This window comes from Penicillium odoratum (assembly GCF_028828045.1).
Source record: "Penicillium odoratum strain IBT 22623 chromosome Unknown utg000001l_segment0_segment0, whole genome shotgun sequence".
In the NCBI taxonomy this organism is placed as follows: Eukaryota; Fungi; Ascomycota; class Eurotiomycetes; order Eurotiales; family Aspergillaceae; genus Penicillium; species Penicillium odoratum.
This window is the reverse complement of record NW_026643143.1, coordinates 671,329-695,694: the sequence shown is the minus strand read 5'-3', so window position 1 is coordinate 695,694 and position 24,366 is coordinate 671,329. Positions and strand designations below refer to the sequence as shown.

Here is a 24,366-nt window from a genome sequence, read left to right as displayed (position 1 = left end):
CAATGATAGCCGTTATCGTTATATTATTATACAGATAATCTGCGGTAAAACTTAAATTGATCGCCTTTATGCAGGACTCAAGTGTACTGTACGTAGGTACGGAGTACAGGTAAGCAAAACCTATTTTTTTTGTTGTTGTCGGTTTCCCAATGTAGCTCTGTTTGCACCTGTTTGCAAATGTTTGCATATCGAGCTTAGTCAGGGATCTTTACGGATTCGAGACTCTTCGACTTGTTGATTGATCATCTTGATCATCGCCACAATTCCATCTTTTTCAAACACTCACGCTTGGTCTTCTTTCTGGATTCTTGATCGCGGGAACCTGAAATATCTGGCCATCCCATCCACATCTGTGATATCCTACGATGGCGGACGAGGCAGCCGAACCTGTCCCCCAATTTGGCTTCAAGAAGCGTTCCAAGGGAAAGGCGAATTTCCGCAAGAAGCCCGCAACACCCCCACCGGCCTCCGATTCTGACTCTGGCTTTACTTCCTCCGACGATGAAGAAGGGCAGCGCATCAAGAGACGACGCAAGAATGTTGCAGTAACCGCCTCCTCCAATACCACCAAGCGGAATGTGGCCGAACAGCCTTCCAGCGTGGGCCCAGCTCCCATAACATCCAGCAATGACGCAACAAAATCTTCAGACTGGTACGATGAGGATCTCAGCGCAAGTAACCTTCTAGGGTCAACTAGATTACGCCCGCAACCTTCTACCGACTCGGCACCTGATGGAACATACAAGGGAACCGCCAACTACACCTCATTCATCCAAAAGAATCCCGATGGGCCATCCAAAAAGTTCGGCCCCATCAAGGCCCCTCCTTCAAATGTCCGAACTGTGACCGTTATGGATTACGCCCCAGATGTCTGCAAGGACTGGAAGCAAACCGGATACTGTGGTTTCGGAGACTCCTGCAAGTTCTTACATTCGCGCGAAGTATATGCGCAAGGATGGGAGTTGGACCGGGATTGGGAAATTGGGACGAAAGGCAAAACTCTGAAGGGCAAGGTTGTGTCGCAGCGGGGAGAGGGAGAGAAGGAAGACGATGAGGATGAAGATGAGATGCTGGAGAAAATCCCATTCGCCTGCATCATCTGTGAAAAGCCCTACCAGCACCCCATCGTTACAAAATGTGGGCATTATTTCTGCGAGTCCTGTGCGCTGCAACGATACCGAAAGAACCCATCCTGTGCAGCATGTGGGGCAGGTACTGGTGGTGTGTTCAACGTTGCCAAGAAGCTCAATGCGTTGCTTGAGAAAAAGCGAGAGCGGGCGCGGAAGTTACGGGAGAAGGCGATTGAAGATGGGGAAGAGGTTGATGAAGAAGACAAAAACAAAAGCTGAGTCGTTACGAACTAGCAGCAGGCCTGCATAATGACTACGTATCTATCCTCCAGGGCTTGGATCACCTCCGAAAATGTAAATAATATTGACGTGCAACAACCTTAGAACCTTCCAAGGGTGTGTACTTTATGTATCACTTTGAACGCATCTCATCATGCATAATACACTTCTGGTAAATATATATCTATGCACCTCCATTTTCTGCCACGAAATCTGACTCGGCGAAAGCGGTAGATCTGCATGTGTGATAATGCCAAATGTTTCAAATGTTGGGATTTGAGTATATACGAAAGTCACCCTTGCATACCTACTGACTCGTCCTGGAAAACACATGTGGAGTACCGGGCCAAAGGGTAAATATCTGTATGTGGAAAATGACGCGAGTTCGGCAGTCCGACGCTGCCAACCGAGCCCCCGCTCATCTAGTGCCTTATCGAAGAAAATCCCTGGTTCACGGCAAAGCTCCGGTGTAATCTGATCTTGAAGTGGTGGCCACGCGGCGAGTCTGTCTCTGACCAATCAGAAATCTACCCCTGCAGATGAAAGCCCACCACCAACTGCAGAAATTATCTAGTGCATGTTGCTGGCGAGAACGGAACATATGCGAGGTACCCATCTGTACCTGTAGGTATATATATCAAAATATGACAAATGACATTGCACATCCGCGACATATAAGGAGTGAGGATCTGCAACGCCATGGGCGCAAAACTATCCCCAGAAAATGGAAACGGGGCCCCGTCGAACGAACCACCGAACTCCTTCTCGAACAAGGAAGGTCTTAGAGGCTTGGCAATCTCAACGGAAAAGAGCCGCGGTGTACTGAGTACCGTATTTATTGCGATCGGATCCGAAGTGGGTCAAATTCTGTCATTGCCACATCTCTTCAAGTCGACACTCAAATCTAGTAGGCTTTCTCCCAGGTTGGGGAGGGCCGACCACCCTCCATCACAGGGCAGTGCTTTTGAAGTATGGAATACCCTGCTCCGCACATATGGGGTATAGAGTACGGAGCACATACATTAAATAGGCAGATATATAGGACGTTTAATTTGGACCCACATAGATACGAAGTAACTGACCAATGAAAGTTAACGTACGTACGCCTGGAGTCCCAAGGTTGTTGCATCATTTCTTTGCCCATCAACCATTCTGCGGAGTACTCCTAAATATGGCCGACGGTGTATTGCAACTTCTGCGGAGTACTGGAGAGTCAAGTTCAATAGACTTTCAACCGCCACGTGTGATCCATGGTAGAGCAGTCTTTTTTCTGTGTTCAGTGCAACAGAAGGTTAAATTGCCCAAAGTTCAATGTCTCAGTCTTAGTCTTACATATTAACCTTTCTTTTACGGGCCAAGCTTTTGTCCCCCTGTTCCCCTTCCTGGAATCTGAACCTGAACCTGAACCACTTACTCCAGTGAAAGTGGCCAATGACGTGAGAACAGAATAACATTCCTGTCATCCCACGTTGCCGTTCTCTCGATTTCATGGTTCTTTTTTTATGGGCCCCTTTTCCATTCCTTTCCCACTTCTATTAAAACCTTCCTTCCCCCCACTACAACGCTAAAGGCGCGCTAATTATCTGCTCCCCTTTTTAAAGTCAAGCCGCCCCCCGATCATTGGGTCGAATTCGATTTATTCCTCGGCCCCAAACTCTTTATTTTTATCTTTGCTCCTTTCAAAACCCCTTGAGACTCCTTATCAATGGCTCACTGGCCCTTCGGCTGAACTTGGTTACATACAGAGCTCCGCTCAAGGGTTTCCCTTGAACATCTCTGATCTCGAATTCACCATGAAAAGTGGATATCGCATCGCATTATGCGTTGTCTCGCTTGTCTTCTTTTCCCTATACCTACTGGAGGCTCATATCCAGGACATCTGTAACCAATACCGCGCTGGCGCATACTTGACAGAATGGTGGTATCACAAATCCGGTTCCAATGTACCGGTACACAATAGCACTCCAGGCGACAAAGTCATTGTTATGGCGAAGCTTGAAGAGGAGGATGCCGATTGGGTACAGGAGGAGCTTCCCGAGTACGTACCCCGCCAATTCGCGCGATGAGAGGTTGCGCTTTCACCTGGAAATACTAATGGCAGTCCTAGCTGGCAACGCGCCATTTACATCGTCAACCCATCCGAGGAAACTCGAATGAACGAAAACATCCTCACAACTCCTTACAACAAAGGCCACGAGGCCATGGCCTACCTCACCTACGTGATCGATCACTACTACGTGCTTCCCTCCACAATTGCCTTCCTCCACGCCCATCGCTCCGGTTTCTTCATGGCCTGGCACGTTGACGCCCCCCTCCACGATAACGTCATCGCTATGCGCAACCTCCAAACCTCTTTCATTGAACACAACGGCTACGCCAATCTCCGCTGCAATTGGAACCCTGGCTGCAAGGCCAGTCACCGCTTCAACACCCATGTCACCGACGAGATCTGGTGGGATATTTTCCAGGGCACCAGCACCCCGCCGCTCAACATGTCCTCGCCGTACGAGGTTGAGCAAGTCGGTCAGAAATATATTCGCAAGCCTGAGCAGATTGCAGCGGCTTGTTGTGCGCAGTTTGCCGTCTCCAAGGACCAGGTGCGCCGGCGCCCGCGCGAGGACTACGTGAGGATGCGGCAGTGGCTCGTCGGCACGGATCTGACTGATGCGAAATCGGGCCGTGTGATGGAATTTCTCTGGCATTTCATCTTTGGCATGGACTCGGTCTACTGTCCCGATGAGGAGCTTTGTTACTGCCAGGTTTATGGACAGTGCTGATCAAGTCCGATCTATCCTTTTGCAGCCTGCTTTTCAACAATAAGCTGTCTAGCTTACCTCGCTTTCATATCTTACATTCGTGTCCTGCACATACCTGTCGACTTTTTCGATACCCATTTTCTTGCCCTCTTTTGCCCAGCATTGCCTGCATTGTTCAAGCAGAGCGTTTGGAGTTTATTGGGACTTATTACCTCCGGCGTGAGGAAGAGTGCTTTGCCACTGATACAGTCTAGATAAGACCAGTTTCTTTCCAAAAACACATTTTCTATTATTGAATAGATTTAGAGTACATTCATCTATACAATTTGCTATACTTCCGAATCCGAGTAGAAAGTAGTACCAAAACAGCGCTTACAAAGTTCGAATACACCTTTTCAAATACTCCTCCACTCTACCTACCTCATCAAGCCTCACCACCATCCCCACATACCCATCCGGCCTGATAACAGCCACTGCACCTCTGGCAGGATCAACACCATAGATACTATACGCATCCTCCAACACAGATCCATCATAGAAACGCATCTCCGCATCCCGCTTCACACACACGGGAAGATCATCCCACTCAAACGCGCGATGAAGTGCAGGGTGAAGCACAATCTGCTCAATAACAGAGGCCGGAAATCGGGTCACAAACTCACTGACTCTGGTCAGTGCGCGTGCAGAACCACTGTTCCGATCTAGAAGGTCCGTCGATGCAAGAACAAGAATGCGGAACCGCGCCGTGGATGGAATGTCTGCGTAGTATTAGCAACATATACTTTCCAAATTCTCTCGCTTTGCTTGAAGCTAGAGTTGGGATATCTCACCATCATGAATATCCCGCTGCCACCCGTCCGCATGTCTCAGCAACTTCACATTCAGCAAACGGCGGCCTGCCCGAAGTATTCCAGATAGATAATCCGTTCCTTGGATGGGGTTGCTGTCTGGGTCATCACGGATAACGAGCGGGTTCTGGTCCTCGGGATACTCCACACCACAGCCAGTGGTAAAACCATTTCCCAGCTTGAAAGCTTGCTGGAATTCTTCTTCAGTGAGGCCCTCTGCTGCGCCCATTTGGCCCGAGAACATGGTCGAGAACTTGCGATCGAAATCGATGAGTTGCTGTGCGATTTCGTGGCGTTCTGTTTGGTATGTATCCAGGATTGGGGTTGGGGAGTCGATGGACGATGGAGTGAGTCCGTTGATGTGATAAATCAATTTCCAGGCTAGATTGTACGAGTCCATCATTGAGACGTTCATGCCTTGTCCGGCCTTTAAATGGTCAGCTGTAATCATATTGTTGGGCTTGGTGAATGTAATATACCTTAGGGCTGTGTGTGTGACAAGCTTTTATCCAAGAAATGTTAGCATCTTACTTGATGGTTCAGGGGAATCACATACCATCACCAGTAATAAACACTCTTGCAACGCCCTTCTGATCCTTCACAATAAACTCAGGCGCAACCCGCTGCCCAATCTGATAAGCCGCCCACCAATCCACAACACCCTTGGGCCGGATATAGTACGGCTTCATAGCATCCGAAGCCTGCTTCAGAATCCCTTCCAAAGTAATCTTGCTTCTCCGCGATCTCGCATCCTCACCTTCACCACTCTCATCGCCATCCACATGATTCACAGTCTCGGGAACATGCACGTAAAGCCTCGTGAGATACTCCCCAGTCGCAATCCTCTCTCGCGGAATAACCATAACAGACCCAGCAGGCGAATGAATCGCACACCTGCGTCGAATATCAGGAAAATCAGTCTCAGCAACCAAATCAACCACACCCCAGATATGATCCAACGACTCCCCTTCCAACCTCAACCCCATACACCTCCTGACAATAGAATGCGCCCCATCAGCACCAACAAGATACTTCGTCCGAACACTCCTCTCAACACCATCCACCTCGATCCGCGCAAGAACAGGAAACTCCACATCATCATCGATAGAAACATCAATCAAGCTTGCACTCCTTAGCACACCTCGATCAGAATAGCGCAAGAGATCCGTCTCCATGATACGCTCAACTCTTCCCTGGTGAATTGTAGCTTCATACTTAAATCTCGCAGCGGGAATAATATCGGGAACAACAGCCGTGCGCTCAATTATCTTCCCTTTCTCTTTGGATGGATTCCAGAACGCGAATTGCCACATCTGACATGCTTCGTTTTCGATCTCGTCTGATATACCGAGGGTTTTGAAAACTTCTAGAGTGCGGGGCTGGATGCCGTCTGCTTGGCCGGATTTAAGCGTGCTTGGTTTGGAGTCGATGCATAGGAGGGAGGTATCGGTTAGACCGTAGCGGGATAGGAGGAGGGTCAGCATCAGGCCAGATGGGCCTGCCTGAATTTTTTCAATAGATGTTAGAGGTTAGTTTGGGTGGATTGGATTAGGTTGAACATACGCCGACGACGAGGACTTCATATTTTTCTTCTGTTCCTGGTTCGAATGGTGGGAGGAGACGGGGTAATGGAGGTGCAAAAGATGGTAAGACTCGGAGGTCTCGTGAGGAAGATGCGTGTTGGGTGAAGACGGGCATCTTAGAATGAGATATAGTATCCAGAGAGAGAATTGATATGGTGATATTAACAAGAAATGAAGATTGTTGATGATGCCTGATACTTATACTTGGTTTATGGGGTAAGGTCATATACCCCACAAGTGTGTTCTGTGGGGAAGCTGTTGATCCCCGGAATTTGCAGAGGAGTATGATACTTGTATTTAATCATAAGTTCCCGAGGTCATGATGCTATACAAGGTACACATGAGCTATTATTTTCAGGTATATTATGAAGTCATTTATCATTTCAGCCGAAAACAAGTAACTATAGGCTGGAGTAGCATTCTATAACAAAACAAGCCCAATCCTTTCTCAACCCCAGAGTCATCATCAAAAGGATATTCTGACCCAAGAAAACAGCGGAGCAAATCTTTGAACTGTAACCTAGTCCTCATATTGGCGGGAGCGACGGGCACCCCGCAAAGGTGGATCACCACCCCGCAGGCCTCGCCATGATATTCCCAAGGTTGCGGGGTGACTCAATTTCAAGGTTCCGGATAGAAGACTCAGCTAAATAAGGATCAATTACACTTACTATTGATTGAGAATCATTCACGTGTATCCATTAGACCTCATTAAGAATAACTTTGAAATATCTCATATAAATGTAGCGCAAAACAGATCCATTCCGATAGATTAATCGTTTTTCGCTTGCATTTGTACTTTTGGTATACACCTTAGTATTATAATATACCTCGGCTAAAAAGGTAGGTACCTCAGTAGGTACTGGGTAGACTAGACGCTACATGGCAGCTTGAACAGGTATGTATGATGCAAATACTATATGTTATCTGGACAGGCGATAAGCAACAAGATTAGGTTGGGTACCGACTCGAATCCATGAGTATTCCTGATCAGGCTAGACAGGAGTTACAAGAACATTTAGGAGAATCCAAAGCAGTATAGCCAAATAATAAGGATATGAAAGTGCAGTGTGATATCAATAGATAAGAAGTTAGAAACACACAATCAATTTAGATCATTTAAGATCCAATGCTCTCCAAAGCCGCAGAAATGACCCCTGCAAAAGCCTGCGAAATTCCCCAACGTCCACCACGCCGCAACAAATCCACCAATCGATACAAATGATCCATATCCGCAACCACAGACCCACTCCTCATGTGATCTGGAAAACAAGCCTCCATAGACGTACCATCATCGCTCGAAATCTTGAACTCCGGTGACGAAAACGCCTCAGCACGAATAACATGTTTCGGCGCAGATTGCGCAACAACAAGATACGTGAGCGCGGCAGAAAAAAGCGCACGCGGGACATGAATCGCCGGCTCAGAGGACATACTCATTTTTTCTATATACTGCGCGATTAATGACGCATGAATGAGACAGCGACTGGCGTTTAGGGATGTAGACCATTCTTGGACGGGAGCTGTAGCTCGAACGGTAGCGTGGTGGCCATCTCGACCTATTGATTGTTCGAGGAGATCAAGGTCTGCGTATAGGGATATGTAGATCGAGTGCCAGAGGACGGGGAGACAGAATGGATCTCCTTCGTGGGTCTGAGGTGGTGTGTAGTAGTAAGCTTTCCACCAAGCGATTAAGAGGCTTGATATCTCCGCGCAGATGTGGTGATCGAAGCTATCAGATTGTTTGGAGTCGATTAGGCGGGCGTTTATACTCTCCAGGAGACCGTATGCTGCGAAACGGGATGGGACGCCGGTGATTGGGAGTAGATCCATGGAGCGAGGGAGTTGAGTGTGTATTGCGGTATCTTGAGATTCAAAGGATTGGCGGTATAATGTAGCCCATTTTGGAGCTGTGGAGGCTGAGAATAAGGCGTCAGATGCGAGTTTGGGGAATTGGCGGAATCGATGACTGCGGATTGGTTGGTGGTGTAGTAGAGTTGCAAGTTCAGCGTCGTGGATATGGAGCGCTACTTGGACTCGGGCCCGTTGCTCCTGATCGATCCACCGATGCCAGCTCGTCTTTAGATTACTGTCATCAGATAAATCGGGGGCTCGGGTACAAATTGATCCAAGTCTGTTTGCTTCACGCGCCCAGGCTGCGACTGTGCCGTGGAGAACATCTGCTAGAACAAGGCACTTTGGCTCACCGGCCAGAAGAGCGTAAGTTTGACCAAGAATAGCAGCTTGAACCATAGACAATGCATCTGGTCGGCTCTGCGATAGGAAGGATTCCCACGATGCCAGGATTGCCTTGTTCAGTCGTTCAAATATTCTTGATCCCTGCATGACGGCACGCGATGATCCCACAAAGAGGCTGCCAATGGAACATAGCGACAAGAATAAGAGGGAATTCTCTGCAGTTGGTCGGAAGGAAGGGGTATGAATAACAGGAAGCAGCGGATGAAATCGGTGGAAGTAGAGCTTTGCAAAAAGATTGAGCTGCTCCGAACTTGGAAGTGCTTCATCCTTCATGCGTGGCTGAAGCTTCTGAGATAGACCGACTCGGTACGACTCGTTCGCCTTGGTATGTTCCGGATAGCTCAAGTCCGTCATTTCGAATCCTCGACTTGGCCGGTGCTCCATATGGGAGAACCATTCACGTTTCACAGTATCTGCTGGATTCGCTGACTCGAAGTCAGTCACGGAACTTTGTATTGGCGTGAGCATTTCCTGTGGCTCGGCCGGCAGGAGAGGAACCGAAAAGACATTTGGGAACTGTGCCCATTCGGATATGGTGGAGGTGAGTGAAAAATCTAGAGCGCTGACATCGAAATCGTCCTCTAGAAACCATGCTCCAGACCCCGAGTTGGAGCTTGTTCCAAGCGTTGCATCATTATGCGTAGATGAATCCATCCCAGATGGGTAGCTTGTGTTTGGTGACACAAAACTCGCAATGTTTGTGCTGGCATATTGCGGAGACAGGCTTTCTGGCATAGTAATCCCTGAAGACCGTCTCAGCGATTCAGCCGCCGAGGCTGGCGTAAGCAGGGCTGAGCCATCTATGAGATTGGTTGAGGATCCCTCAAGATACTGCTCGACCTCCTGCTCGGCCTGTTTCTCGGCCTGTTCATGGTGGCTTTTTTCATGACGACGAACAACATCACTATGCTAAGTTAGTGCGGATTTCCGTTAGAGCAACATCTACTTGTACCTTCGAGAGTATAACTTCCCACAGATTGAACATGCGAAGGGCTTTTCTTTTGTGTGACCCCGGATGTGCCTTGTAAGGTGCTCTTTCTTGGAAAATGTCTTATTACAAGAATGACATTTCCGGTCATTGCGCGAGCGTACACCATTCATCTTGCTTCCATTTGTTGGGAACTGGCGGGGAAGCGGCGGGGTGAATTGTCACTTTGCACTAGGAACGCGGAGACCTGGTAATCTTGACCTGGTAATCTTGACCTGGTGGTATAAATAAGAGTCGGAAATTTTATGCAGATAAGCCTTGATATAATTTTAAAATGCTCATCGGTTTAAACTGTTCTTATTTTGAATTTAAACTGAGAGGAAAAGCAAGTTGGGCATCCCCCACACCCCACATAATTGCCACTCGGTAAATTGGTCAGCCCTGACTGAACCCGTACAAATAACTAACTAGGGATTTGGGTATGTAGTCATCACTCGTTACATGGGTAATCCTAAAGCAAATCAAAATTTTTCCTCAAAATACTGCTCTACCCGTTCCACAAGGTCGGCCTTTTTTCCAGCCGCGGAACGACCATGAGCATTAAGAAATTCTTTCAAGGTGGCCACCGTGAGCTATAAAATTGCTTTAATTAGCCATTGAAGATAGATCAATAGTTCATGCGACTTACCTTGGACAAGGTTCCCTTCTCCATGTTCATCTTGATCGCAGCATCGGCATCAGAAGCCCCGACCTCAACCTTCGTCTTTTTCGGGGGTGGGCCACCTGGATATTCGCCCTCGTGTTTCGGGCCTCTCTTGACTAGGGTCTTTGTGGCAGCAGTCCCACCAAAAATCTTCTCGTTTTGAGCATCGAGCTCCTCGGCCCATTGTAAAACGTATTCACCGGCACGCTATAATTCAATCAGCGTTATTCATCTGCGGAGAGTTGATCATGTTTACCTTGTCGATTTGTCGGTACTTGGGGAGGGATTTATCCTCAGGAGTTCCCGGATGATCCTCGTCAAGAGCGAGGGCTTGCAGGATACGATAATGCCATTGAAGTGCTGCCATATTGTCAGTATTTTTGGGCGTTTCGCACTGCAAAACAGAAGCTTACAAGGATTAGGGTATTTTTGAGGGTCATATACACCCTTCGGAAGCTGCAGTTGTCCCACCACCTGCTTCATTGCATCAATTAGGGGTTCTGGGGCCGGCATAAAGCCGCACTCCGGATTTTTTCGCACATCATCAGCGAAGGGTAGTGGAATGATCCACATCCCTGGTGGTATTTTCTGTACGCCATTCTCATCGATCTTCTCAGCACCAGCGATCATGGCACCCAGCACTGGCGAGGCTTTCTTCCGGGGAATGAACCAGACCAATGCAAGTTTGCGGTCCTTGAGAAGTTTCTGCTGCAGGGCAGAGAAAACGCGCGTTGATCCAATGTAATCTTCTTCTGAAGGGTAGATGAATGTAGGATGCTTAGTATTGGCCCAGATTGGCAGGGTGTCCAGTGGCTTGAAGCCAATTATTCGAATCACCGGCTCCCCAAAGTCCCTCAATGCTAACTGTTCCTCGGATGAGAAGGAAACTTGTTCACCACCAAATTTGTATGCTTTCCGGATTTCCGACTTCTCAACTGTGTGCGCTGTATCATCTGCTAGGAGTGTAGTAACACCCTTGGCAATCTGGGGTTTCTCTCCACCCAACCAGACATAGCAGCTCCGTGCCGGCTGCTGCTTTCTCAGCAATAGATACCCATTGACGGAAATCTTGAGATTAGGTCCAATCTCCAAAGGGATATTAGAGAAAATCGACCGCTTGGGCACGGATCGAGAGTTGATACTTGAAAGGAGAGAGTTGAGCAATGTGATTCCGTCTCCTTGCACGGTCGATAAGCTTGTATCTGGCTTAAGATAGGCCGGGGCCTCGCCATCACTGGGAGATGCTTTGTAAATGATATCCTGTGCTTGTCAGTCTCGCAGGATTCACTGGATGCCAGACGAAACCCACATCATAGAATTTCGAGGTATCGAATTGATGATCAACTCGGGAAATGGGAAAAAGTTCAATTGTGACACCCAGGTCATACAGATCCCTTGCACGAACTGTCGATGCCGATCGAAGCGCTTTGTTCTCTGCATGAGGGTTATCATCGTCGGTAACAATGAACAGTCGCCGGGAAAGGAAGTTTGGAGCTTTGGAGGTGAAAATCTGATTGGCACAGAATAACACATTGGCCATGGAAACTGGTTCATTCGAGGGTTTTAGTATTTCCTTGGCCTCCTCCTCGTCCTCTGCAAGAGATCGAAGCTCCTTTACTTCCTGGGCGGAAGGAACGTCGAGATCGGTAAAGAGATAGCAGTGAGGGTATGAGAGGTCGCCAGTCCCATCTCCATCTTCATCATAAAATTTAGATGACTGTGTTCCATAGAAAAGAATACCAATCATGTCGCCAGGGTCCGATATGATGCGCTGCTGCATCAGATGGTATGCACACTTGAGGGCCGCAGATGCCGGGGATTCATCGCCAGATTTCTTTGGGTTAGATGAGGCACGAGGGGTTAGCATTGAGCTGCTGATATTGATGGCAAAGAGGACCGCATCTTTGACTGCTCGAAAGCTCTAAGTGACTGATTAGATCTGGATCCATTGGAATATACTTGTCATTGCTACTTACAGTCTCATCGACCTCTTCCTCCTCAAGAGGTTCTTCCTCACGAGCGTGACTATCTTCCGCCATTTCTAGCGATCAATTTCTAGGTAAAATGGGTATGAGAAGCAGATAAAAAATATCAGAACTTAATAGAACAGCCAGCTCCAGGCAGTGGCGTCATTGTTGCCTTGAGACGCGCCGATATGTTTGACTTGTTTGACGCGGGGAGACGCGAAGATCATGTGACTATTGCTGCTGACTCCCAGGGGACCTTGATTGGTCACTTCCAGGTCCAGCCCATTTGCTAACTAATCGATCGCGGATCGCAAGCTTTCCGATCTGGAATCCTGTGATTTGTGATCGATCTTTTCCTTGCTCACTCCTTTGCATTGTGGTTTGGCCTTTTCTTTCATATTCCTTAAAGTTTCATTTACAATTCGAGATTCTTACCATGGCTTTCCGAAGCATCGCCCCATGTCGGTTATGGAGCAATGCTGCTACCCCGGCCTTCCGCTCAGCCACCCGCAGCTTCGTGGGATATAGCAGAGACCAGCGATGCGGCCTTGCAACAGCGGTGCCACCAGTCACCCAGGATTCTACTGGTGCCAAGGGACCTACTGCGATGGTGTTCATGAACATGGGTGGACCGTCAACAACCGACCAGGTGGAGGACTTTTTGAGCAGGCTATTCGTATGTTCCCTTGCTTCTAGCATTGCAACTGTTCTGACCCCGTTCCTTCTTCTCGCTACAGTCTGATGGCGATTTGATTCCCCTGGGACGCCTGCAATCATATATCGGACCTCTTCTCGCCCGTCGTCGAACCCCCAAGATCCAGAAACAATACGCGGATATTGGCGGCGGCTCGCCGATTCGCAAATGGTCGGAATATCAGTGTGCGGAGATGTGCAAGATATTGGATAAGATTTCGCCAGAGACCGCGCCTCATAAGCCCTACGTCGCCTTTCGCTACGCTGCTCCCCTGACAGAGGAGATGTATAACCAATTGTTCGAGGATGGATTCGGTAATGGCAAGGGGGGCCGTGCGGTCGCTTTCACGCAATACCCGCAATATTCTTGCTCTACTACTGGTAGCTCCCTAAACGAGTTGTGGAAGTGGCAGAATCGCCTGGAAGGGAAGCGTGCCAATGGAGATGTGGACGCCACCGGTGCGATCAATTGGAGTGTCATCGACCGATGGCCCACTCACCCTGGTCTCGTTGAGGCGTTTGCACAGAACATCGAAACTCAGCTGGCGACCTACTCGGAAGATAAGCGGGATAAGGTGGTGCTGTTGTTCTCTGCGCACAGTTTGCCCATGAGCGTGGTCAACCGAGGTAAAACCTGCTCTTCTGCGAACAAGCAACCGTTTCTAACCGTACCTTTCTTTCTCTTTAGGTGATCCTTACCCCGCCGAAGTTGCCGCGACAGTTCATGCTGTGATGCAGCGACTCAAGTTCAGCAACCCCTACCGTCTGTGCTGGCAGTCCCAAGTGGGCCCCTCTGCCTGGCTTGGCGCGCAGACCGCAGACACTGTGATGAACTATGTTAAGCGTGGGCAGTCCGACTTGATTCTGGTGCCCATCGCTTTCACTAGCGACCACATTGAGACCCTATACGAGTTGGATCTGGAGGTTATGGAGGAAGCCAACAGCCCTGGCGTTAAGCGTGCAGAGAGCCTGAATGGCAACCCGACCTTCATCCAAGGCCTGGCAGATATTGCGCATGCGCACCTGCAGAAGAACGAGCCCTGTTCTCCCCAGATGACCCTCCGTTGCCAGGGCTGTCGGAGTGACCGATGCCTGGAGCAGAAGAAATTCTTTGCCGGCAAGGAGCTCTCCTCTCTTGTGATGTGAGATCATCTTACCTCACTTTCTGTTTCTTATCTTCTCTTTCTGTTGTGTCTTATTTATGCACGCGGATTTATGCATGTAAACATAGTATTGGGCAGGGTGTTTAGGAGTTCATTTGACCACGTTATATGTCTATGTATAAACTAAAATTGTGGAATTTGGAATTTGAAACCTGTTCATCATTATTAATATTTGCAGATGTTGAAATTCTAGAAAACCCAAGCTTTCGGGTTGTTTATGCAGCTTTATCTATGCCTCGGATGTGGATCTAATCTCCTATCGGAGTCCGATGGTCGAAATGAACTTGATTTCCAAGCTTGATAAGACCAAAAGCCAAAAACCGCTGACGCAAGAAACGCCTAACTTATCCCCTCATTCCCGGTTCATCGTTATACCGACTTATGCCATTATTGTTCATCATCTCAATTCTCCCTTTCATTAGCATGTACCGTTAGAAATTCTTGTATCCTGAGGATCTACCGCGATAATGGAGAACGAGGAACTATTCGTGGGTGAATCGGCCCTGGATGTACAACAAACCGCCGAGGATTTCATTCAGACACGTCGCACTGCAGATGGTACAATCTTGCGCGTGCACCATGAGCCCCTGCTGGCCAACATTGACGATGATGATGAGTGGCCAGAGGATGTACAGCAACTTCGCGACACAGATACCCGACCGCGATGGAGAAGACCAAGTGTGAGTGACTGATTTGCCATCGACAGCGATCATGGACTAGATCCTCTTTGACGTTTTAAGTTTAATCTTCGTCTTGCAGATTTATTGGTTACTTCCATTTGCACTGGTCTTCACTATGGGCTTTGGCGGCATGGTCGTGCCTAAGATTACTCTCATGAGGGATCTAGTATGCCGCGATTATCTCTACGAAAGGAGTCTGAAAGACCCTAGTTTCACATACCTTCCGGTAGTTCTATCCGAGGACAATCCTCAATGCCGCATCCCTGAAGTACAGTCCAAAGTTGCACAGCTCCAGTTATACATCAACTTGATTACTGGCCTCGTCGCAGCCCTGGTTAGTCCCCGACTAGGCCGTTTATCGGATGCCTATGGCAGAACCAAAATGATGGCTCTGTTAGGATTATGTGCTGCCTGCAATGAACTGATTACTTGCTTCCTGGGAACCTGGCCCGATGCTCTTTCCACCAACATGTTCCTGCTTGGAGCTCTGGTGGACGGGCTGGGCGGCTCGATCACCGGTGCCCAGGTATTGCTTCACTCGTACGCAACTGATTGTACACCTCCCGATAGACGAAGTGTGGCATTTGGCTTATTCCACGGTGCACTGTTCTTGGGTGTGGCAGCTGGCCCGAGCGGTGCAGCGTATATCATTCAAAAGACCGGGAACGAGTTGATCGTGTTTTACACGGGCTTTTTGTTCCATGTGTTCTTTGTCTTTGCTTTATTCTTTATTGTTCCCGAGTCCTTATCCAAGGATCTCCAGCTTGTGGCTCGTGCTAAGCACCGCGCGAAGCCCATGGATGATGAACCAAAGTGGTATTCGTGGAAAGCTCTCAACCCGATGAACCTTGTCGCTCCTCTGAAGATTCTTTGGCCCCCTGTTGGAAAGCCGAGTGTTCTATTCCCTAATCGGAAGGGTGCCAGCCCAGCTCTGCGCCGCAATATCGTCATGCTGGCCATGATGGACACGGCTTTATTCGGTGTCGCCATGGGTACGGTGCAGGTCATCGTTATTTACGCTGAGTACATGTTCAACTGGGGAAATGTGGAGATGAGTCTATTCGTTGCCATAGTCAATGGCGTGCGTACTGCTAACCTATTCCTGCTTTTGCCCCTCATCTCCTGGTTTTTCCGCACGCCGACCAAGAACGATGGCACAATTCGCGGGTGCGATACCCTCGATGTCTGGATAATCCGGGTATCTGTTCTCTTCGATGTTGCCGGTTGCATTGGTTATACTGTGTCGAAGACAGGCACTGCTTGGCTTACTTCGGGTATCATTTCTTGTCTTGGTGGAATGGGGTCTCCAACAATGCAATCTGCCCTCACCAAGCATGTTCCGAATGACCGAGTTGGACAGCTGCTTGGGGCAGCAGGTCTTTTGCATGCACTTGCTCGGGTGGTTGCACCTACAGTTTTCAATTTGATCTATACTTTGACAGTGGGGTCATATCCTCAGGCCATTTTTGTTGTTCTTACATCTGTCTTTGGAGCAGCAGCTATAATGAGCGTCTTTGTTCGACCGAACGGTATGTTTCAGTTTCTGCTTACAGGATTTATGCTAACCTATCTACAGTTACCATTGATGATGAGCCTGCGCTTGACATAGCGGTTGAGGCGAATGAAGATGGCGAGGACGAAGACGATCGGTTGCTTAGATGAGTTATTTGCATCTCGGGTGCCCTTTTATGCTTTTTACAGCCAATAGACATGATTATGGCTCAGCTGTACATAGTTGTTTTTAGTATTCATTCAATCTTAGTCTAATTGGTCTTAATCGTATGATTAAACAGCATCGAGCCGATCAGTAAAGTCCGGTGGGCGATACGGCCCAATCGCGCAGCTTTTTCGAGTTCCGAAAAAAGTCGCCCGGGTTTACCCTTTAACCTTCCCCAACAATTGCCTTGCACCATTCAGGCTTCACGTTGACTACGGTAATCTACATAGAGGATTACGTGAACAGATTCCTCCTGTTCATCCTCTACCGCTGGAGTCACTGATGCAACGCTGGTAAATCCAGCGCGCACTGGCCAGCGCACACCATGTTCTCCAAAGCCGCCAATTCGACGCCGGCCGTCCCTTCTCGCAATGCCCTCCGTGTTCTCCGCCAATTGGCCTTCGCTGGGTCCGTGGGAACCTTCTGCACCGTTGGTGCCATCAGCTACGATGTCCACCGACGGATTCGCGTGGCTGAGCAGATCATTGAGAATAAACGTACGATCCGGACCTCCGCACCGAACTACGATGCCACAGCTTCTGCCAATCGTCTTGCGCTCATGATGGAGGCGGCAGAAGCTGGTGAGTTTCTGGGCTTGGATTCTCTGAAGCACAAGTCGTCACGAAACCAGAAGAGGTCTGCGCTTGACGTGGATCACGGTGCCCTTGAACAAAATATTGACGACCCTCTCCCTACGACCCTCCCCTCCCGAAATCTTCGACCCACGCTGGCAATCCGCCCCACTTCGCTGAAGAACCTCGCAAGAGAATACCAAGACCCAGCGAACGATCACCAAAATCAAATTGCATTGGCTAGAGAGCGTGAAGAGGACGAGACCCGACGCGCAGAGGGTAAGCCTACATTGGACGAATCAATACAAAATATGTTGGTGGAACGACGGGCGGTAGATGCTGCCAATCTGTTTCTTAAGGTGGTTCCTTCAAATGGAGATGAAGCGATCTCCTGGAGCAGACGAGCTCTTGGCTATGAGATCTACTCGGCAAACTGCTTGCAAGGCAATGTTTTTATTGCTCGTTCTATGTTCCATCGTCTTGAGAAGGTGTCGATAATTGACACAAACTTGTGGGCCACCATGATACATATGCTTGCGAAGGCAGGACACGTCGAATCTGCGGCCGTGATATATGAAAAGTATCGCTTTAAGTACACTATTCCGGTCTATTTGCTGGAAGTGACTCTCCGATGTCTTATTGAATCGAACCGGTTGAGTGCTGCCAAGTGGCTCTTCTACTCCAATATCAAACATGATGAAAACGGCGGTCTATGCGGAGCATATCTTGATGGCCTCTGGAGAAAGACCCACAGTGTTGAATTGGTCAGCAAGGAATTCCGAAAGATTGTGGCCAGTCTTAGTGAACTCGAGAGAAATCCTACTGAAAAGGTGTTTAACGCATTGGTCAAAGCATATGTGGATGCGGGACAATACGAGGATGCGGAGGCCATTATTCATGACATGGAAACGAAATACGGTGCCAAACCCGGCTGCCGTACTCTTGGTCTGTTATTGTATGGCAAAGCCTTACAGTGCGATTGGATTGGTGTTCTCAGCGGAATGCGTGAAATGCATGAGCTTGGATTCACAAACCAGAAGCAGAACTTCTGCCAGGTCTTCGATCGACTCTGGCTGGAATTTTGGCCTTCTCACTCTGGCTCTGAGATTTGGAGTTTCCTCGAGACCTGCATCACCGAGTTCAACATCAAACCTGATAAAGTTCTCCATCGTCACTGCATCGAAGGACTGGTCGAACGATGCGACCCCGAGACCTTGGCAGAGTTTAGTAGAATGGCGGAAAAGCACAAATGGAATACTGGAATTGACCACGATGCAACCATGAGAATCCTCGAAGCACGTCGTCTGGCCATGCAAAAAAGCCCAGTGGGATTTTGGAAAATGCTCCAGTCAGCCAAGAAGCAATATGGAATGGTCTCTATGTCCCGGCGAATCATGGGCGTTGGGGCAGAATACTATAACATCGAAAAAGATAAATTGACCCCGATTGGTGATCAAGCCAAGCGAACAGAGGGTCAAATTGTCAAGACTCTTTCCAAGAGTTCTGTCAACTTATATGTTCCAATCACCAAGCGAATGGAGCATTATATCCATGTTGGCAAATTCACCGAGGTACAAGACCTCTTCCAACAAGGTCTCGACAGAGGTTTCAGCCCCAAGCCGCTTCACATCCAGCTTGTCATCATTGCAACCCTCCTTCACAAAGGCATGGGCGGTCTTTCGGATGCCAAGCACATAATCAAGAAGCATTGGACAGAATTCACCAAACGCCCATCGTACCGATACACCGAGCGCACCCCCCGTTTCGTCCCAATTTTCTTCCAGCAGGTTATGCAGCTTGACCGCCGTCTCGTGAGCGAAAGCACCTTGATCAAATTGGCCCTCTTCGAATTCTATGAAGTATGCGCTCGAACCGAAAGATTCACTGTAAAACATCATTGCTCAGCCGCTGTTGCTCGCCGAATGATCGCGCTTCATCGTCCCCTCGTCGCCGTGAACCTCCTCACAGCTGTCTACATGTCTAAATGGCGTAAGAATTACGGCTTCGACCACGTCCAGCTCAAGATGTTTATTCGTGCCTTCACATATGTCAACAACCCTCGTGGCGTATGGTGGTGCATGATGACCCATCTCGCTCGTGCAGAACCAATTCACCGCGACTTTCTCGTCGAAGTTGAACGCCTAACCTCTGTATGGGAATCGAGATTTTCCCCGACTACCATGGAGACACTGCGAGGGCTTATTTCCGTTCTGAAACAGAAACACGACGGAAGCCAATACTGGATGGAAATCAATGCCGATCCCGAGCGGAAGAAGCAAGCGCGAGCTCAGCTTTACAAGCCGCCGGGCAAAGCCCTGGAGCTGCCCATATCTACGACGATCGAAGAAGCAATTGTCGAGTTCGATGAAGAGATGGAGTTTGAATATGTCATTGACCGAAAGCAGTTCACCAATAGGGAGTTGGACTATTGGTGGAGTGAGGGATTGGTGGTACAATCCAATCGCAGGCAACCGGAGCATCCACAATACCCTGTACAGCCTCACCTCAACCCCCATGGCAAACCGGATGTCAAAGCGAAGCCGGTGGCCGTGTCGCTGTAAATATTTTTTTGTATTATAATATCACACCCACTGTACATTCAATCTAAGATGATTTAAATCCTCGCATTGCCATGCCTCTTGTACTCCACCAGGTATCTATAGATCTTGTTCAGCGCGTGATTGATCCTCTATCCATGTATCTATAGTCAAGACCAGTACCTACATCACAACGTCCTTCTTGGCATGTATTATCCGGTCTGGAAGGATAGATTATACAGTAAGTATGGAGATCAATACTGCCGTACTTAATTGGATAGCCATGTGCACGTGGAATGACTCGAGATGACTCATGGTGATCTACAGACCCAGCCTTACGGATATGAACTATCACGTAGACCATTCGACTATAAATACTTTCTCTTTAATACAACATTTGAAATCAAATTATTCGCAGTTAGGAGTAGATATTGAAAGTTATTGAAAATGGGGGAATCAAATCACGCTATTGTCTTCGGGGCATCCGGTATAATTGGCTGGGCTGTGGTCAACGAACTCCTAAGTCCATACCCAAGTATCGGCCTTTTCTCCAAAGTCACCGCCATTACAAATCGCCCGATAAATCTATCTGAGTCGCAATGGCCTGAATCTGCCTCACACCGACCAGACCTACAGCTTGTCTCAGGCATCGATCTTCGTCGTGGTGATGGATCTGCGTTGGCAGAGGCACTGAAACGCGTGAAAGACGTTGAAAAAGTCACCCATATCTTTTACCTGGGTATGTCGCATGCAGTATATAATGCAGGAATTTGAAGCTTATCATGAACAGTGTTCACCGCAGTTGAGGACGATATCGAGGAAGTTTCTACTAATCTGCGAATGTTCAAGAACGTCATCCAGGCTCATGGCTTGATCAGTCCCAATTTGAGCTTCGTGGCTTTTGCCGGTGGGACAAGGGTGAGTGAAACTTAATTCAAGCGAGCGTGGCACTTTGAAATACTAATTATATCAGGGGTATGGCATATACACTCCCGGGGGTGTATTCACCCCTCCCTTGACCGAGGACATGGTGAACGAGCTCCCAGTTAAAAGCGCAAATACAGTCGTATACCCAGCATATCGCAAACTGCTTGATGCAGCGAGCAAAGGGAAGAACTGGACATGGTGTGAAGTCTGCCCAGACGCAATTGTGAGTCAAGATCCATCAATTCGGGCATAAGCTAGAACTGATATCATCAAGATTGGATTTACTCCCAACGGGTCCCAGTTCAGTCTGGCCCTGCATTGGGCCCAGTACCTATCTCTGTGGGCCTATAATCATGGCATCGGACCGGAAACGTCAGGAATCAGCACTACAGTGCAGATACCCTTCCCTGGCAATGTGGCTGGTGCCAACTCGCTTTTCTCTCCAGTATCCAGCGGCACGCTTGCACGCTTCATGATATATGCCTCGTTACGTCCTGAGATCTGCGGCGGAGGTCAGTTGTTCAATGTTGCGGATAATGAGACGCCATGCAAGTACGGTGATATCTGGCCCCGACTAGCAAGTTGGTTTGGTCTGGTGGGTGTGGGGCCTATTGAGGACTCTTCGAATGATAATTTAAAGGCAGGCGAGCTTCCACAGACCACCCCGATCTTGACGCCTGGGGAGTATTTTGCTGAGCATATGGGCAAGTTTGTTGAGCTTGGGCGTGCGAATGCTATCAGTGGAGGTGTTGGTGCTGGTAGGCGGCAGCTTGATAGTGTAGGCTACTGGTTGACTTTTGACCGGCAACTCAATTTAAAGAAGCTGAGGAGAACTGGATTCGAAGGGGATAAAGATCCTGTTCAGGGCTGGCTGGAAAGTTTTGAGATGTTTCGAAGGGCCGGGTTGATATTATGATTTGCCTATCGATAGACAATAAGTATTGACATATGCATACATAGCATAGAAATAATGTCAAATCAAGTAGTTTATCAAGCGAGTATGAACCCGTGAATCTCGTAAATCCCTGGACTCAAATGTACGTTGTACTTCAAGGCGGAGAAGCTTGGGCCATTCACATGTCATGCCACCCCTTTCCCATCTTTTCAATGAAAATCAGCCCATACTCTCTACTCTTCTACTCTCTACTCTTTACTCTCTACTTTCTACCCTTGTCTTCTTCTCTACTTGAGTTGTTAATTCAATTATGCCCTTACGGTCACGGCCGCCTTTCTAATTTTTTTCTTCTTTTTCTTTCCTATCACTATGTCCAAAGTCAACGGCCATGCCGTACAATCCCAGGCTGCCCGCCGCCGCATCGAACACCACGAGGCTGACGTCGTGATCATCGGAGCCGGAATTCTGGGCTGTGCCCTCGCAGTCGCACTGGGAAGACAAGGGCGAAGTGTGATCCTACTGGAGGCGTCTATGAAAGAACCCGATCGCATCGTCGGTGAACTACTCCAACCCGGTGGCGTGCAGGCACTTGAAAAATTGGGCCTGCTGGAATGTCTTGACGATATTGATGCGATCCAGGTGAAGGGATACTATGTCTCATATTATGGAGAGCCTGTTCACCTCAATTACCCTAGGGAGAGCCCCTCCGAGCCCGAACCCCGGGGTCGGGCCTTCCACCATGGCCGCTTCGTGATGAAATTGCGCCAGGCTGCGCTGGCGTGCCCAAACGTAACGGTGATCGAAACAAAGGCAACAGGACTGGTGACTTCGACGGAATCGGCACAGGTCCTTGGTGTCGAATGTGTGACTAAGGATTTGAAGGATTGCTACTTTGCTCAGCAAACCGTGATAGCTGACGGGTACGACTCGAAATTCCGCAAGGGTCACCACCAACACACCCCAAAGCGCCGCTCGAAGTTCTGGGGTCTGGAAATGATTGATGCTCCCCTCCCTGCTCCCTGCTATGGCCATGTCCTCCTTAGCGAAAACCCTCCGGTCCTCATGTACCAGATCGGCACACACGAGACCCGGATTTTGATCGACATCCCGGATAACTTCCCCGGAGCGTCATTAAAGAATGGTGGTGTGAAAGGCTATATGCGTAATACAATCTTACCATCTCTTCCGAAGGATGTGCAGCCCTCGTTTTTGGCTGCATTGGAGAAGGGCCAGCTACGGTCCATGCCGAACTCGTTCCTGCCAGCGTCCACGAATAAGACCCCCGGGTTGATCATTCTAGGCGATGCGCTAAACATGCGACACCCTCTCACAGGTGGTGGAATGACTGTGGCATTGAACGACGTATGCTTTGTCCGTGACCTGCTCAGCCCGGAAAACGTGCCAAGTTTCGAAGATACAGACCTTGTTCTGAAACAGCTCTCCCGTTTCCACTGGTTGCGGAAGAAGTCCTCAACCGTTATTAATATTCTCGCGCAAGCTCTCTACATGTTATTCGCCGCCGATGATGAGAACCTGCGAGCCCTCCAACGTGGCTGTTTCCGTTATTTCCAGATCGCCAACGTGGATCAGCCCGTATTGATGCTCGCCGGTTTACTTAAACAACCCATTGTCCTCGTCACCCATTTCTTCACCGTCGCATTTCTCTCCATCTGGGTCCTATTCCGGGAAACACCAGTGACCCAACTCATCCTGTTCCCCTTCAAATCCATCATGGTCTTCTGGACAGCTTGTGTCGTGATTGTCCCATATATTCTCGCCGAGCTCTGTTCTTGACCTTGCCTAAACGTGAAAAGATGCCTCAGCCTATATCATACCCTCATGAACATATTACCTTCTATTGCCCTTTCAACAGATTGCTCGGGCTATATTGTCTTACTATCAGTCTTGCTTATTAGATACAGCAACTTTTATGTGATTTACTAATACATCTTTCCTCCTTTCTCGGACTTGAAAGAAAAATAAACTGTCTTAGATTTTTGTTTCACAATTCCTAATCGTAAGGTACCCTAGAACTTGATCATTTACATTCTTTAAGGCGGCATGGCATGTACAACCCCAGAAACATGACGACAACCGTGATATGCATGGCGCAATATAAGGAAACGAGGTACATAATAGGTGATTTATCCACTATTAAAGACATCCAAGGTTGCTTTGCCATTCTTTGCACGCCTAACTTCGAGAACTTGAGATACATCTAACAAACCTTTTCACATGAAAAGTTACCTTCGCTACTACGCTTTGAAGATGATACATACTTTACCTAGGTAACATGTCAAGTCCAGAAAAAAGCTAGGTACGAAAATAATCCCTTTTCGAATGTTTTTGTATTTATTCATTGACGTTATTCTCTTTTATACAAAGCCGAAAGGATGGCACCATAAAAATCTGACACAGTCACAGTCAGAGACAAGACAGCATGAAAGAACCGGGTCTAGCCATTAACAAACTCCAACTTCGGGAAAAAAACAAATTTCGTGCAGTGCATGGGTTTTGCTAGAATGAGATGGAAATGAGCAAAGCACCGGAGAAAACAAAAGAAGCCAATGGTTTCCAATAGCAATGGCAATGGCAATGATAGGTAATGACATGGCATGAATGATAATGATATGATGCAATTCGCATATGCCTCCCCAAGCCCTGGCCCGCCTTGACACCGGAAAATGGATGGAATGAAAATTGGGAGAAAAAAAGGAACATAGAATGGAGCATGAAACATGGCTTCGGTCAGGACTTGGACGTCGTTCAGAGTAATTGACGATCGACTG

General features: G+C 48.4%; 9 protein-coding genes across 9 annotated transcripts; 7 read left to right on the top strand and 2 right to left on the bottom strand.

Annotated features, from left to right (window-relative positions):
- Window positions 1-365: 365 nt before the first annotated feature.
- N7520_000257 (U2-type spliceosomal complex subunit CWC24) lies at window positions 366-1,349 on the top strand (the record flags this gene model as incomplete). Its single annotated transcript, XM_057134192.1, has 1 exon — window positions 366-1,349. The coding sequence occupies one exon, from the start codon at window positions 366-368 to the stop codon at window positions 1,347-1,349; it is 984 nt and encodes a 327-aa protein (XP_057000128.1).
- Window positions 1,350-3,142: 1,793 nt separating this feature from the next.
- On the top strand, window positions 3,143-4,126 carry N7520_000256 (DUF3431 domain-containing protein; the record flags this gene model as incomplete). The annotated part of the gene is made up of 2 exons (XM_057134191.1): window positions 3,143-3,387; window positions 3,457-4,126. The coding sequence occupies 2 exons, from the start codon at window positions 3,143-3,145 to the stop codon at window positions 4,124-4,126; spliced, it is 915 nt and encodes a 304-aa protein (XP_057000127.1).
- Window positions 4,127-4,477: 351 nt separating this feature from the next.
- Window positions 4,478-6,651, bottom strand: N7520_000255 (Phenol hydroxylase C-terminal dimerization; the record flags this gene model as incomplete). Its single annotated transcript, XM_057134190.1, has 5 exons — window positions 4,478-4,863; window positions 4,936-5,380; window positions 5,433-5,455; window positions 5,510-6,455; window positions 6,517-6,651. The coding sequence occupies 5 exons, from the start codon at window positions 6,649-6,651 to the stop codon at window positions 4,478-4,480; spliced, it is 1,935 nt and encodes a 644-aa protein (XP_057000126.1).
- A 1,004-nt stretch (window positions 6,652-7,655) lies between these two features.
- akuA (uncharacterized protein) lies at window positions 7,656-12,465 on the bottom strand (the record flags this gene model as incomplete). Its single annotated transcript, XM_057134189.1, has 7 exons — window positions 7,656-9,699; window positions 10,267-10,355; window positions 10,412-10,633; window positions 10,683-10,786; window positions 10,840-11,686; window positions 11,736-12,347; window positions 12,403-12,465. 7 exons carry the CDS (start codon window positions 12,463-12,465, stop codon window positions 7,656-7,658), a joined length of 3,981 nt encoding a protein of 1,326 aa, XP_057000125.1.
- A 364-nt stretch (window positions 12,466-12,829) lies between these two features.
- Window positions 12,830-14,232, top strand: N7520_000253 (ferrochelatase HEM15; the record flags this gene model as incomplete). Its single annotated transcript, XM_057134188.1, has 3 exons — window positions 12,830-13,069; window positions 13,131-13,713; window positions 13,775-14,232. The coding sequence occupies 3 exons, from the start codon at window positions 12,830-12,832 to the stop codon at window positions 14,230-14,232; spliced, it is 1,281 nt and encodes a 426-aa protein (XP_057000124.1).
- Window positions 14,233-14,716: 484 nt separating this feature from the next.
- N7520_000252 (putative tetracycline-efflux transporter) lies at window positions 14,717-16,591 on the top strand (the record flags this gene model as incomplete). Its single annotated transcript, XM_057134187.1, has 3 exons — window positions 14,717-14,929; window positions 15,009-16,458; window positions 16,506-16,591. The coding sequence occupies 3 exons, from the start codon at window positions 14,717-14,719 to the stop codon at window positions 16,589-16,591; spliced, it is 1,749 nt and encodes a 582-aa protein (XP_057000123.1).
- Window positions 16,592-16,971: 380 nt separating this feature from the next.
- Window positions 16,972-19,779, top strand: N7520_000251 (pentatricopeptide repeat protein; the record flags this gene model as incomplete). Its single annotated transcript, XM_057134186.1, has 1 exon — window positions 16,972-19,779. The coding sequence occupies one exon, from the start codon at window positions 16,972-16,974 to the stop codon at window positions 19,777-19,779; it is 2,808 nt and encodes a 935-aa protein (XP_057000122.1).
- Window positions 19,780-20,202: 423 nt separating this feature from the next.
- N7520_000250 (SDR family oxidoreductase) lies at window positions 20,203-21,598 on the top strand (the record flags this gene model as incomplete). Its single annotated transcript, XM_057134185.1, has 4 exons — window positions 20,203-20,494; window positions 20,546-20,673; window positions 20,729-20,905; window positions 20,957-21,598. 4 exons carry the CDS (start codon window positions 20,203-20,205, stop codon window positions 21,596-21,598), a joined length of 1,239 nt encoding a protein of 412 aa, XP_057000121.1.
- Window positions 21,599-21,946: 348 nt separating this feature from the next.
- erg1 (squalene monooxygenase erg1) lies at window positions 21,947-23,371 on the top strand (the record flags this gene model as incomplete). Its single annotated transcript, XM_057134184.1, has 1 exon — window positions 21,947-23,371. One exon carries the CDS (start codon window positions 21,947-21,949, stop codon window positions 23,369-23,371), a length of 1,425 nt encoding a protein of 474 aa, XP_057000120.1.
- Between the last annotated feature and the right edge of the window lie 995 nt (window positions 23,372-24,366).